The following is a 14,072-nucleotide window of genomic DNA, read 5'->3' as shown; positions in this document are numbered from 1 at the left end:
CTTTTGTGTCTGGCTTCTTTGATTTAGCGTAGTATTTTCAAGGATTATCCATGTCGTAGCATGTGTCAGTGCCCCATTTCTTTCTATGGGTGAATAATATTCCGTTGTATGGATTTTGTTTATCCATTAACCTGTCAATGGACATTTGGGTTGTTTCCGCTTTTTAGCTACCGTTAAGTGGTGCTGCTGTGACTGTGCGCGTATTTGTATCTGTTTGAGTTCCCGATCCCAGTTCTTGTGGGTATGTACGTAGGAGTGGAATTGCTGGATCATAGGATAACTCTATGTTTAACGTTTTGAGGAGCCTCCAAGCTGTTTTCCACAGCAGCTGCAGCAGTTTACTCTCCCACTAGCAGCGTACGAGGGTCCCTACTTCTCCACATCCTTGCCAGCATGCCCCCCCGCCTTTACTTTTGGTTCTAGCCATCCTACTGGGTATGAAGTATCTCACTGTGGTTTTGATTTGCATGTCCCTACTGACTAATGACGTTGAGGATCTTTTTCTTTTTGTTATATATTATTTATTTACTCATTTATTTTGGCCGCATTGGGTCTTCATTGCTGCACGTGGGCTTTCTCTAGTTGCGGTGGGCGGGGGCTACTCTTCGTTGCGGTGTGCGGGCTTCTCATTGCGGTGGCTTCTCTTGTTGCGGAGCACAGGCTCTGTCTAGGTGCACGGACTTCAGTAGTTGCAGCACGTGGGCTCAGTAGTTGTGGCGCACGGGCTCAGTTGCTCCATGGCATGTGGAATCTTCCCGGACCAGGGCTCGAACCTGTGTCCCCTGCATTGGCAGGCGGATTCCTAACCACTGCGCCACAAGGGAAGTCGGAGGATCTTTTCATGTGCTTGTTCCCTGAGGCGCTCTTTTTTTTGTTTTGTTTTGTTTTGTTTTGTTCTGCGGTACACAGGCCTCTCACTGTTGTGGCCTCTCCCGTTGCGGAGCACAGGCTCCGGACTCGCAGGCTCAGCAGCCATGGCTCATGGGCCCAGCTGCTCCGTGGCATGTGGGATCTTCCCAGACCGGGACACGAACCCGTGTCCCCTGCATCGGCAGGCGGACTCTCAACCACTGCCCTGAGGCTCTCTTAAGGCAAGAGAGTGGAGGAAAAAGAAATGTGAACTGAGGAGGCAGCTGTATGTTGCCAGGAGGGAAAAGCTTCTCAGAACGAGAGGAGGAGAGGCCCTGCGTGTTTGCCAGGGAGGAGGAGGGCGAGAGTCACATCACTCAATGCACCTGTCTGCTCTTGGTCACGAAGGAGTTGGACGCGCTGCAGCAAGTCTGGGAGATCACCCGAGACTGGGAGGAAAACTGGAACCAGTGGAAAACCGGCCGGTTCCTGACCCTGCAGACAGAGGCCATGGAGACCACGGCCCACGGGCTGTTTCGCCGCCTCACCAGACTGGCCAAAGAGTACAAGGTGCGTGGGGAGAGGGTGGGGGGCTGCTGGCAGGCTGACTGAGGAAGAGGCCATGTGGGAAAGATGGTCAGGTCTTCTGACACCTCTCGCTTTTGCTCAGGACCGAAACTGGGAGATTATTGAAACCACTCGCTCAAAAATAGAGCAGTTCAAGAGGACCATGCCTCTCATCTCGGACCTGCGAAACCCTGCCCTTCGAGAGCGGTGAGGCTGCCCCTCGGCTCCTGGGGGTCGCCCCCTGGCCTGGCCGTCACCTGGTTCTCCCGGTTGTCCCCTCCATGGCGTTCCTAGCTCTCTCTGCCCCTCTGTTCACCAACACACGCCTTGAAGAAGGCTTCCCAAGAGCCCACCGCCGTCCTCCGTCTGTCACATCGTCCTGGGTTCTCCGGCCTTCTTGGCTCTTTCCCTTCCGTCGCCCCTCAATTTATGTTGTCTGTCAGAGCTAAGCTTTACGTCTTCTGTCCTACAGACACTTGCACGTTGTAGCCCCAAGCCTAATAACTTTTGTCCCTTAGGGGTTTTGCTTTTGTGCCTTGTTTAAGAGGACCCCGTCTACCCCAGAGTTGTAGACACACTCTCTCCGTAGACACAGAAAGTATAGACACACTTTCTTCTCATACTTTATAATTTTGCTTTTCAAGTTTACCTCTTTTAGTGCATCTGGAATTGATCACATGATAGAAGAGGGCTTTGAAACCATTGAGGCTAGAATAAACTATTTTATAAATGGTGTTTTAATAATTCTCTATTCACTTAGGAGTAGGTAATTTTACTTCTTTGGTGTTGCCTCCAGCATAATGTTTTTGGCAATGCGTCTCTAATAAGTATTATGCAATTAAGTGTCACCTAACCGCTTTATTTGCTTAAGTTATATACCCTCTCTAAGCCTCAGTTTCTGCATGTGTAAATGGAATAACATGTATAGAGTGGTCCTCATTTATAGAGTGGCCGTGAAAATGAAATGGTTCATGTAAAGCAGTTGGCCCAAGGCGTCATCTATAGTGAACCTGCAACCGTCCGTCCTAACTCCCTCTCCAGAGAGTCAGCGCCTCAGTCTCCGTATTCCCCACAGTGCCTCAGATTGTATGTTAGAGGCTATTGAGTAAATATCTGTTGAATCGTGAATTAATAAATACACGGAATCATAATATCCCAGTGGGAGAAAGCCATTGGCGGGTGATGCTGATACTTTCCAGTGGGCTCTGGTGTTCCAGCGTCCTGATCTGACCTTTTGTCCCTGGCTGCAGGCACTGGGATCAGATCAGGGATGAGATCCAACGGGAGTTTGATCAGGAATCTGAAAGCTTCACCTTGGAGCAGATCGTGGAGCTTGGGATGGATCAGCATGTGGAGAAAATTGGGGAGATCTCTGCCTCAGCAACCAGAGCGCTGGCTCTAGAGCTGGTACGACAGAGTCCTTTCCCATGGTCCCTCATTTCCTAAGCTTCCTGGAACAAAGGCTCCCAGCTTTTCATCATCTGATGGCCCCTCCCGGCTCCTATTACCCTTGGGGACTAAATACCTGATTGATCTGTTCCCCAATTTCTTTCTGCAGGCATTAGAAAACATCGCCAAGACCTGGGATGTGATTCAGCTAGACATAGTTCCCTACAAGGATAAGGGCCATCACTGGCTCAGGTAGACAGGGCTGTGTGACCCGGGCTGCAGAGTGGGGACTGAGGCTTGGCAGGTGGGGCTGGACTATGGTTTTGATACCTTCCACCGCAGAGGCACAGAAGAAGTATTTCAGGCGCTGGAAGATAACCAGGTGGCTCTGTCTACCATGAAGGCATCTCGTTTCGTCAAGGCCTTTGAGAAGGATGTAGACCACTGGGAACGCTGCCTCTCCCTCATTTTGGAAGTTATTGAGGTGGTGCTCACGGTGCAGCGTCAGTGGATGTACCTAGAGGTCAGGATTCACTGCCCAAGCTCCCCCTACCTGCTGTTTTGACTCCTTTATTTGTACAGGACCTAGATAGTTGCCCTGTTATCGGCCCCGTTTTCCCACCTCCAAAGCCATTCTTCATCTGGGACCCAGGCATCTGACTCTTGGTTATTACCTCTCATCTTCAGCCCCCTCCTTGAAAAGCCTTTGTTCTTTTTCCATTTTTCTTCTCGGACCCACATACCTAGCCTCCCAATCCCAAGTTTCCTTCTAGAACTTGAGCATCTTGCCCTTTGGTTCTGATGCTCTTTATCTTCTCCTCAACTGTCATTCCTGGTCTGAGAGCAGGGAGCAGAGTGTGGAGAGTGTGTGAGAAACAGCCTCTCACGCCATTTGTTTGGCCCTTCAGAATATCTTCCTAGGAGAGGACATCCGCAAGCAGCTGCCCAATGAATCAGTCTTATTTGACCAGGTCAACGGCAACTGGAAAGACATCATGGACCGGATGAACAAGGACCCCAATGCTCTCCGGAGCACCCACTATCCAGGTCTGAGCCCTGACGTAACCTCAGCTGGTGCTATACGTATGTGAAGTCATGGCCACATTCTTCATTTACTGAAAGATTGACCATTGCACCTGGCTGTCCTACCATCACCACCACCTCTTCTAAGCATTAAATAGTAGTTCCGTAAATTAAACTCAACACATATTTGAGCAGAGTACAATGTAGTGGTTAAGAGGATGGGATATGGAATCAGACAGACCTGAGTTCAAACTCTGACTCATGCCTTACCGATTGTGTGCTCTCAGGCAGCTTGCTTCCTCCGTACTGCAGTTTCCTCACCTGTAGTGTGTGTGGGGTTAACGATAGCTATTTCTCAGGGTCTTTGTAAGGATAATAGAGGAGTATGTAGCACTCAGTACAGTGTCTGGCGTAAAGTTAGTGCTCAATCATTAGTACTGTGCCTCAAGAAACACTGATCGAGGAGTCACTCTTCTTCTCTAGCTGGTTCATTCGATGAGATGATGCAGGTAAATGAGATAATGCAAATAAAGCACTTGTCACATTAAACGGCACAGAGAAAACCTTTGGTTACTATGAGCTATTGTGACTTTAATTGATTTATCAGATTAGCTAGTCTTTAATGTAGACATTTTGGTAGGCATGGGGATTGGGTAAGGGGATGGGGGAGAGATGTACACATAGTGAGGTCTGGTTGATTGTGCTCGATTGGCGTAAAGAATCAGGAAGTCACGTTTGGCGACGGGTACCTACAGTGCATGTCCTGAGAAGAGTTTTGGCATGGGGTACGGAGGACCTTTGTTTTGCCAAGGGCCAATCTAACAATTCTTCATTTTCCCAAGAACCTTAAGTATACACATCAAAAAAAAATTATTATTCAATTACTCGGGTAAAATATAAGTATTAAGATGTGCAAAATTGAGTGACAACATGAATTTTTTAGAAATAATACTGGAGATAATTGACATAATTACATTTTAGAACAATTTATAAGCAGAGCCATCTCTTCGTTGAACCCACAGAACAAAGCTGTGTGGTCCACTGCTACCGGGTCTCCCTGTGGTCTCCAGGGGCTACTCAGGTGGTCGCTCAAAGGTTCTAACAGCCTGTAGGCTTTGTACTTGAAGGCCTGAGGGTCACCTCAGAGTTCAGACTCCGTGACATCCATGCTTTCTTCAGAAAGCTAGAAACTTGGAAGACCAGGAGATCAGCTAATCAAAATCTAGTGCTGGGAGCTTCCCTGGTGGCGCAGTGGTTGGGAGTCCGCCTGCCGATGCAGGGGACGCGGGTTCATGCCCCGGTCCGGGAAGATCCCGCATGCCGTGGAGCGGCTGGGCTCGTGAGCCATGGCCGCTGAGCCTGGGTGTCCGGAGCCTGTGCTCCACAACGGGAGAGGCCACAACAGTGAGAGGCCCGCGTACCACAAAAAAAAAAAAAAAAAAATCTAGTGCTGGGAGAAAACTAACATTATCAAGAACCTACAAATGGGAACACATTTTATCTTATGTCTCGAATTTTTCTTTGAGGTGGATCTCATTACCATTTTACAAAGAGGTGAAAGCTCCCTGAGGTTAACCGACAAGCTAATTAAGTGAAAGAGCCTCAGTTTGGTTGGCCATCGTCTGCCTCCCAATCTAGTGCTCTTTTTGTTTGTTTGTTTGGCCACGCCGCACAGCTTGTGGGATCTTAGTTCCCCAACTGCGCCCCCTGCAGTGGAAGCTCGTAGTCCCAACCACTGGACCGCCAGGGAATTCTCTCTAGTGCCCTTTTTGCTCTGTCACGAGGGACACTGGCAACCCCAGTGACTGCAGACCCCTTTCATTGTGTGCGTGTGATATGTATTTAAATCGAATGGCGTTTTTTTCCAATTTATTTATTTTTGTCTGCATTGGGTCTCCGTTGCTGCACACGAGCTTTCTCTAGTTGTGGTGAACGGGGGCTACTCTTTGTTGCAGGGTGTGGGCTTCTCATTGCGGTGGCTTCTCTTACTGTGGAGCACCAGCTCTAGGGGGCGCGGGCTTCAGTAGCTGTGGCACGTGGGCTCAGTAGTTGTGGCTCATGGGCTCTAGAGCGCAGGCTCGGCAGTTGTGGTGCATGGGCTTAGCTGCTCCACGGCATGTGGGATCTTCCCGGACCAGGGCTTAAACCCTTGTGCCCTGCGTTGGCAGGTGGATTCCTAACCACTGCACCAGCAGGGAAGTCCCAAATCTAATGTTTTAACTTGTTGAATTGTTTATGTGCAGAACAAGCTCTGATTTTCAGAAGCTCTTGGGATGATCGGCAGAGCCCCACTTCTTTGGTGGGAAAGGACTGGTGGGAGATGTAGTTATATTAATGGAATTGTATAATTAATGCGTAATGTATAATGCGTACAATAGTGTATAATGAATTCTTAATAATGAATTAATGAAGAGGATGGGAAAAGAGTGACTGGGGACACTGCATCTGCTTCCAAAAACCATATGGCAGTCTGTGCCCCAACACTCAAGAGCTGGCAAAGTGGATATAGTTGGAGGCTCCAGATCTACTCAGGGCAATGGTACAAGGGCCACCAAATATCATTCACTGTTCTCTTCTCCAGGCCTCCTGGACACATTGATAGAAATGAACACAATCCTGGAAGACATCCAGAAGTCTCTGGATATGTATTTAGAGACCAAGCGCCATATTTTCCCCCGCTTCTACTTCTTGTCCAACGATGACCTCCTGGAGATTCTGGGCCAGTCCCGCAACCCAGAGGCTGTGCAGCCACACCTCAAAAAATGCTTTGACAACATCAAATTGCTGAGAATGCAGAAGGTCAGTAGAGGTGGCCATGATGCAAAGGAGGGCAGGGGAGGGATGGTGACGTCAAGGTGTTCAAGGCCTCGGAGGGGACCGTGCCCTCCCAGCAGGAGGGGGATATAACGATTCTGGGTATCTGGGACAGAACTTTCTAGAATTGGTAATACAGAGGGGAGGGGGGAGGAGCAGAAATTACCCTCCAAGGGCTCAAGAGCTTCCTGTTTCTGCAGATCGGGGGACCCAGCAGCAAATGGGAAGCGGTGGGAATGTTCTCGGGCGACGGCGAGTATGTCGATTTCCTCCACTCGGTACTTCTAGAAGGGCCTGTGGAGGTGAGCTGCAACGAGGGCCTGAGAAGCAAGCTGACTCTTCTGAGTTTGCTTGGCTCTGTGAGGAGAGGGCATCTCTGTGAAGGGATATTAGTCACTTTTTGCCCTCCCACCTGCCATTCCTAAAACTCTTAACCTCTACCCTGCACCCGAACGTCGGACAGTCTGCCCCCTAGTCTCCATTTCCCTCGGGGACGCAGGCCGGCCGCTTCCCAGCTCCTGCTCTTCTCTTGGGCCCCAAAGCCCCGGAGTCCTGTTTCCCAAGCACCTTCACTCTGGGGACTCCCGACTCTGGCCCTGAGGGTGAGCCACCCTGTTCTCACCTCCCCCCAGTCCTGGCTTTGTGATGTGGAGCGGACCATGAGGGTGACCCTCCGGGACCTTCTCCGGAACTGCCGCCTGGCCCTCAAGAAGTTTCTTAACAAGAGGGACAAGTGGGTGAAGGAGTGGGCTGGCCAGGTGAGCTGGGGTCAATGGAAATGAGGGAACAAGGAGGACCGAGCCGAAAGGAAGCAGCCAGTGTAAAGACAGGATCTTCTTCTTCTTTTTTTCTTTTAAATATTTATTTATTTATTTGGCTGCATCGGGTCTTAGTTGCAGCATGTGGGATCTAGTTCCCTGACCAGGGATAGAACCCAGGCCCCCTGCACTGGCAGCGTGGAGTCTTAGCCACTGGACCACCAGGGAAGTCCCTAAGGACAGAATCTTGAGTCGCACAAAAGGCAGGTTTCTTGCCCCCTGTTCTGGGCTGCGGCCCCAGAAGCCTGCACCGTGGACCCTCAGCTCCTGACTTGGGCACGTGCCCATCCTTCAGAGCAGTTTAGGCGTAGTGAGAGGAGTAGCAGCTGGTCCCGGAAGAAGCTGGGTTTTGGGAGCCGGGCTGTGTGTGTGGCCAGGGACAGGGCTTTGGAATAGAGCCTCTACACGTGCCCCAGGTGGTGATCACTGCCAGTCAGATCCAGTGGACGGCTGATGTCACCACGTGCCTGCTGACAGCTAAGGAGCGGGGAGACAAGAAGATCCTCAAGGTCATGAAGAAGAAGCAGGTGGGGAGCCCTGCCAGGACGGGAGAGGCCTGGAGTTAGAGCTGGAGGAAGGGGGCAATACATTGGGTCAGAATTAGCGATGAGCTGGTGGGAAAGGTCCGAACGAGGGTGTGTTATGGGAGGCGTCCAGCAAGAAGAGGTTGGGTGGGTCAGAAGTATGTCTCCCTGTGGTGGTGTTGGGGGCCAGGAGCTGCAGTGGGGGAGGGGTCAGCATTGCGGTTGGATGCGGAATGATGCTGGGACGTGGCATGATTAGGGTTTGGTGGCATTGCTCAGGCCGCCTTCTTCTCTGGCACCTCATTCCACAGGTGTCAATACTGAATAAGTACTCGGAAGCCATCAGGGGGAACCTGACCAAGATTATGCGCCTTAAAATTGTGGCTCTGGTGACAATAGAAGTCCACGCCCGGGACGTGTTGGAGAAGCTTTATAAGAGTGGCCTCATGGACGTCAGCTCCTTCGACTGGCTCAGCCAACTGCGCTTCTACTGGGAGAAGGTGCCGAAGGACCAGCTTCCCACTCCCGTACCCTAAACCCGATCCTAATGCTTTAACTAAATTCATGTTCTCTAAATACAGTAATATCCCAACCCACCCCTTAGTCCTATCACAGCACCTAATCCAGCTGGTAACTCTCTCTCGAACCTGCCAAGTAAGGAGTGGCAAGTGGCACTTTTCCAGGGAGTGCCCACTCTGGGTGTCGCTTGATCGGGACTCAGAAAGACTCCAAGCAGCTGCTGCAATAGTTTGGGCTGGACACGTGCAGCGTGACCCCCAGTTTCCATCTTGGCCGTAAGCCCGTCCCTCCTTCTAACTCTAAACGGAGCCCCCAGTCTTCTCCCTGCAACTCCCCTGCCGCTTCCAGTCCTCCTGTTGGCCATCGCTGCAGCTCTGTGTCTTCCTCCAAGCCCGCGCCTCTCTTACTCTGCCCTGTTTCCCTAGGATCTCGACGACTGTATGATCCGCCAGACCAACACACAGTTCCAGTATGGTTATGAGTACTTGGGTAACTCTGGCCGGCTTGTCATCACCCCGCTGACAGACAGGTCGGCCGTGGGGAGGCAAACAGGGGGCTTGGGGTAGGGGCATCGAATGCCGAGCCAAGGCTTCCAGGAGTCCGGCTTGAGTCCTGTCCTCCATCCCCAGGTGTTACATGACACTGACCACGGCCCTGCACCTGCATCGAGGTGGATCCCCCAAAGGTCCTGCAGGCACAGGGAAGACCGAGACCGTCAAGGACCTGGGCAAGGCCCTCGGCATATATGTCATTGTGGTCAACTGCTCTGAGGGTCTGGACTATAAGTCCATGGGCCGGATGTACTCAGGCCTGGCCCAGGTTAGCATCCTGCCAGCCTGGCCAGGAGGCCCCTTTGATATCTTTTAGTTCTAGAAAATCAGCTGAAACCCAGATCTGTTTCAGTGCTTTGTAGCTGACGACACTGCATCGCCTCAGTTAGTTCTTACCACTGGGGAAGTCCCTGCGCCTCCCTGAGCTTCACTTTGCTTATTTGCAAAATCACAAGATTATGTAAGGATCCAATAACTTACGCACACTGGAGTCGCTCAACACCCACAAGTTCCCTACCCTGGTCACTTTCCCACCCACACCTCTCAGGCATTCCCCTAGATCCTTCCTGTCTGGTGGAAAGTTCTGGCCAGAAACCACAACAGTGCTATGGGGCCCTCTCCACCACACACACACACGCACGCACGCACGCACACGCGCGCACACACACACACACACACATTCATTTTAGAGGCTGCTGCTCCTATCCAAACATTTCAGGGAGAATATGTTAGTCACAATTTTTAGTTTCTCCCAGTCTGGGGATACTTTTCTTGCTCCCAGCGACTCCCCCCCCACCCACAGATGGGCGCCTGGGGCTGCTTTGATGAGTTTAACCGCATCAACGTGGAAGTGCTATCCGTGGTGGCCCAGCAGATCCTGTCCATCCTCTCAGCCCTGGCTGCCGGCCTCACCCGCTTCTATTTTGAGGGCTTTGAAATAAATCTGGTGTGGTCCTGTGGGATCTTCATCACCATGAACCCTGGTAAGGGCCTGGGAGTGGATGGGGCTCCTGGGGGGAGAACTGAGTGTTCAGGGCAAATAACTGTGCATCCCCCCACCCCCTGCCAGTGTTTGTAGCCAAGTGAAATGTGGCTAAAGACCATAAAGTGTGAGAGAAGGATAAACAGACGCATTTCTGGGAGGAGGGGTGGCAATCTTACTGTTCTCCCTAAAGGGATTAATAACAGCTCGCAGGCATACATGTAGCCCTAGTCTTTTAAAGTGCTTAGCCATCTTCTTTTGTTGGACTAGCTCCCAGAGTTCTGGTGTGTCTGCCATCCCTTTTGCCGAATGGGAGAATCTCCCCCAGAGTGCAGGGCCTAGGGTCTCTCATTACTGGTGCCTGAGAACAGCTCTGGGGGAAGGAACTAGGAGAAAACAGGAAAGGGTTCCGGTACTGAAAGAATCAGATAAACAGGTGCGATTTCTATTAGCACTAACATGAGTTATACATGGAACTTGGAGAGATGGGAACTTGACAGCTCTGTGATTTGAGTTTGAATCAGGGCCATGCAGAAGGTTAAGGAAAGGACCAGGGGTAGGAAAGAAGAGCAAAGTGGTGTGGGAAGAGCCAGGGCTGAGATGAGAAAGGAAGAGGTCTCAGAGTTGGAGCTGGGGAGAGAGTTAGGGATGGAGCTGGGGATGGGGAAAATGGGACTGATTGGGAAGTAGGTCTTTGGGAAGCAGTATGGATTCTGAATAAATGGCGCTGTTTTCCAGGCTATGCTGGTCGCACAGAGCTTCCTGATAATCTTAAATCCATGTTCCGTCCAGTTGCCATGGTGGTGCCCGATGCTACCCTCATTGCAGAAATCATTCTCTTTGGGGAAGGATTTGGCAACTGCAAGGTATTCTGATAACCTCTTGTCTCCAACACTTTATTTCCCTTCCGTGATTATTCTCTGGACCGAAGAACCCCCTGGAGGCCTCATAATCAGCTTATCCTACGAGGAACTTACATGGCTGTCAGTGGGATATGGAGGGAGGTCTCCCCTCTGTGGTGTCACTAGTCCTTGATGACGCGATTCCCAGGATCTTCTCATTAGGATTGTGCACAGGGCCCTTCCCAGCCGCTCCAAGTCCCGGGACCTAGCTTCTTGGATCTGTAACTGTCCCTACATGAAGCAGAGGGATTGGTGGGGAGATGGATTGTTTCCTCCTCTATTTTGTTCTCCAGATTCTGGCCAAGAAGGTGTACACACTTTACTCGCTGGCCGTGCAGCAGCTCTCCAGACAGGACCATTATGACTTTGGCCTACGTGCCCTCACCTCCCTCCTGCACTGCGCTGGCAAGAAGCGCCGCCTGCAGCCGGATCTGTCTGATGAAGAGGTAGATTGAGGACACGACCGTCGGACCTTAACCTCCACTGTCACTGGTCCTATGCGCCTTCACTGAAGTTTTTGAGATCCTTACTTTCGCTAGCTTAGGCTTCCCGCCCTCCTGCCCCTCCCCTCAGGTGTTGCCTGAGTTCCACCTGTCCTATCGCTAAAGACTAGCTCGGATGTATCCATGGTTCTTAGCTCCTGCTTCTCACCCAGTTGGAGAGGAAGGGCCTAATGAGTACCTCGTTCCTGGCTTCGCGAGCCTGAGTCTCTGTCTTTTCCCATTCAGGTTCTGCTGCTCTCGATGAGAGACATGAACATCGCCAAGCTAACTTCAGTGGACGTGCCGCTCTTCAATGCCATTGTGCAAGATCTGTTCCCCAGCATCGAGCTGCCGGTCATTGACTACGGCAAGGTATCTGTTCCTCAAGACGCTCCCTGACCTCATGTGTGAATGTGGGTCTGGAAACAGGACACCTGGCCTCCAGGCCTCGTTCTGCCCTTCACTAGCTGTCCATTCACTGGCTGTGACTTTGAGCAACACAGTTGGCCTCTCTTTGGGCTTCCTTATCTATAAAACCATACAGGCCTATTCAAACATTCTACTTTCTCACCTCAACTCCCTACTCCCTGACTCAGCAGCTCAAGTACTCTTACTCATCAGTTCCTTGACTTCACTGAGACCGCTGATCCCCTGGCCTTTCTACTTTCTACCTGGTAGCCCTCTCCTGTCTCTACCTGTCTTCTCATTCAGGGAGTTTTGAGGAGAGACTGCTAGGAGCTCTTTGATATGTGAGAGGAGTGGGATGGAAGAGGCCAAGGAAGGAGCATTTTAGAAAGTGTAGGAATTTTCTTCTCTGGCAGTATGGTAGTTTAGATACCCTGAATGATTCTTTCGGTTGAAACCACTAAAATGCTGGATAAAAATATAAAAATACATCTTTTAAAATGTATTGCTAAACTGGCAAGAAAGAAAGAATCCTGGGATGAGGAGGGGGAGTAAAAGCAGGGAGGCAAGTGAATGAGAAAGCTGGATTTCTCCCCGAAAGTTTTTGTTGAACATAAGGCACTGGGGGTAGGAGATGAAGCAGCCCACATTTTGAGGTATAACAGAAAACCCAGTCATGCATAAACTTCCGTCCACAAAGGAAAACACCTTCAGTAAGTGGGAAAATGAGAAACCCACCACTGACGAGGGTCCATGCAGTAAAGAAACATGCTTGTCATGACCTTTGATGATGAGAGGAAGGGGCAAAATCTCCTTTGAGATTTCCTAACCACAAGTCAGCCCTCACATGGTTCCTGGTCATAATTTATTTTAATGTGTAATGCCCCAAATCTCAAATTTAGAACTTAATTTAAAGTATTTCCAGTTTGTTAGTGTCTCCCCCAAGTGACTGGCAGAAGCAAATGCAAATTATTTCTAGAATAATGAAGCTTCAACTTAAGCCTCAAAGAATTCTCATGAAAGTCCAAGAAAATGAGCAGCTTCTGGTCAAAAATCACAAAACACACAAGGAAACAAGATACTATGAATGGGATGCCAAAGAACAACAAAACGGAATCAGATCCACAAAGACTTCAAAGATGGAAAATAATCAGCACAGAATTCTAGAAATAACTAAATTTAATATGTTTAAAGAAATAAGAGAGGGGAATTCCCTGGTGGTCCAGTGGTTAGGACTCTGCACTTTCACTGCCAAGGGCAAGGGTTTGATACCTGGTCGGGGAGCTAAGATCCCGCAAGGGCAAGCCGCACAGCACAGCAAAATGAACAAAGAAATAAATAAAAGTAAAGAAACAAGAGAGGAGCTTGAAACTGTGATCCAGGAACAAGAGACTTCTAAACAAAGTAGGATTGAAAAGAACCAACAGCGTTCCTACAAATGAAAAAATATTATAATCGAAATGTTAAAAATCCAGCAACTCACAGGGAGGACTTCCAGATAAAAAGGTGGATTAAAAACAATTTTGTTTCCTTTTGAAAACCTGCTACAACTACTCTAAAGAGATTTTTACAAATAAGGCGTCTATACCCGAAAGGGTGGGGAGAATGGGAGAGGCAATGACAGCAAAATTGTGACATGGGAAATAAATGAATCAAGTTGTGACTTACTCAGCAAACCTGAGAGGCTGGAAGTGGGGAGAATTGTGAGTTGGGAGTAGGTGGGGGGAGTGAGTAAAGGAGGTGTAGCTGAAATGAGAAGGATTGGCAGCAAACAGTCTTGGGAGCAGGTCTCCCCTTCTCTGCGACCCTGGATAGCCGTGCCTCTCCCACTTTGGTGGAAGGCTAGAGGGTAACAATAGTAGGTCTCTGGTCTGGGGGACACATGGTATAGTTGAGGGCGGGAGAAAACTCTATTAAAAATGGGGATTAAGTGAATGTTTACACATTGAATGCTGAGACCCTTAGCCTTCTCTGAAGCCCCCAGCATGCCGGCAGCCAGCCAGCCAGGAAATTGCAAGAGTTCTCTCTGGGGAATCTCTCTGTCCCAAGAGGAACGAACAAGACATCGACAATGGAAATGTCCCCACGGAAGTCCCAGATAAATCATCTACAGTGACACTCACAGTCTACAGGCCCCACTCACACACTCAGAGCTTCCATTCAGCTCTTTAGTCCTCCACCCTTATATATGAGCCGAAAACCAAGGCTCACCACCCATCTGAGGAAGGCCTCTAACATGAAAGCAGC

At 50.0% G+C, this 14,072-nt stretch overlaps 1 protein-coding gene across 1 annotated transcript in view; it reads left to right on the top strand.

The window, feature by feature from the left end:
• The window catches only part of DNAH2 (dynein axonemal heavy chain 2), a gene marked incomplete at its 5' end in the record, with an annotated part of 86,419 nt that overhangs the window by 34,088 nt on the left and 38,259 nt on the right, over window positions 1–14,072 (top strand). Inside the window, 17 exons of the mRNA XM_079904217.1 lie at window positions 1,258–1,419; window positions 1,520–1,623; window positions 2,667–2,823; window positions 2,975–3,057; window positions 3,148–3,328; window positions 3,714–3,852; window positions 6,410–6,627; window positions 6,843–6,944; window positions 7,275–7,400; window positions 7,877–7,987; window positions 8,296–8,484; window positions 8,929–9,032; window positions 9,133–9,322; window positions 9,857–10,037; window positions 10,775–10,902; window positions 11,232–11,384; window positions 11,667–11,792. Of these exons, the coding sequence (XP_079760343.1) occupies window positions 1,258–1,419; window positions 1,520–1,623; window positions 2,667–2,823; window positions 2,975–3,057; window positions 3,148–3,328; window positions 3,714–3,852; window positions 6,410–6,627; window positions 6,843–6,944; window positions 7,275–7,400; window positions 7,877–7,987; window positions 8,296–8,484; window positions 8,929–9,032; window positions 9,133–9,322; window positions 9,857–10,037; window positions 10,775–10,902; window positions 11,232–11,384; window positions 11,667–11,792 (2,454 nt within the window). The remainder of the gene's footprint in view (window positions 1–1,257; window positions 1,420–1,519; window positions 1,624–2,666; window positions 2,824–2,974; window positions 3,058–3,147; window positions 3,329–3,713; window positions 3,853–6,409; window positions 6,628–6,842; window positions 6,945–7,274; window positions 7,401–7,876; window positions 7,988–8,295; window positions 8,485–8,928; window positions 9,033–9,132; window positions 9,323–9,856; window positions 10,038–10,774; window positions 10,903–11,231; window positions 11,385–11,666; window positions 11,793–14,072) is intronic.

Source organism: Stenella coeruleoalba (genome assembly GCF_951394435.1).
Source record: "Stenella coeruleoalba genome assembly, chromosome: 19".
Taxonomy (NCBI): Eukaryota; Metazoa; Chordata; class Mammalia; order Artiodactyla; family Delphinidae; genus Stenella; species Stenella coeruleoalba.
This window is presented reverse-complemented; position numbering and strand designations above follow the sequence as displayed.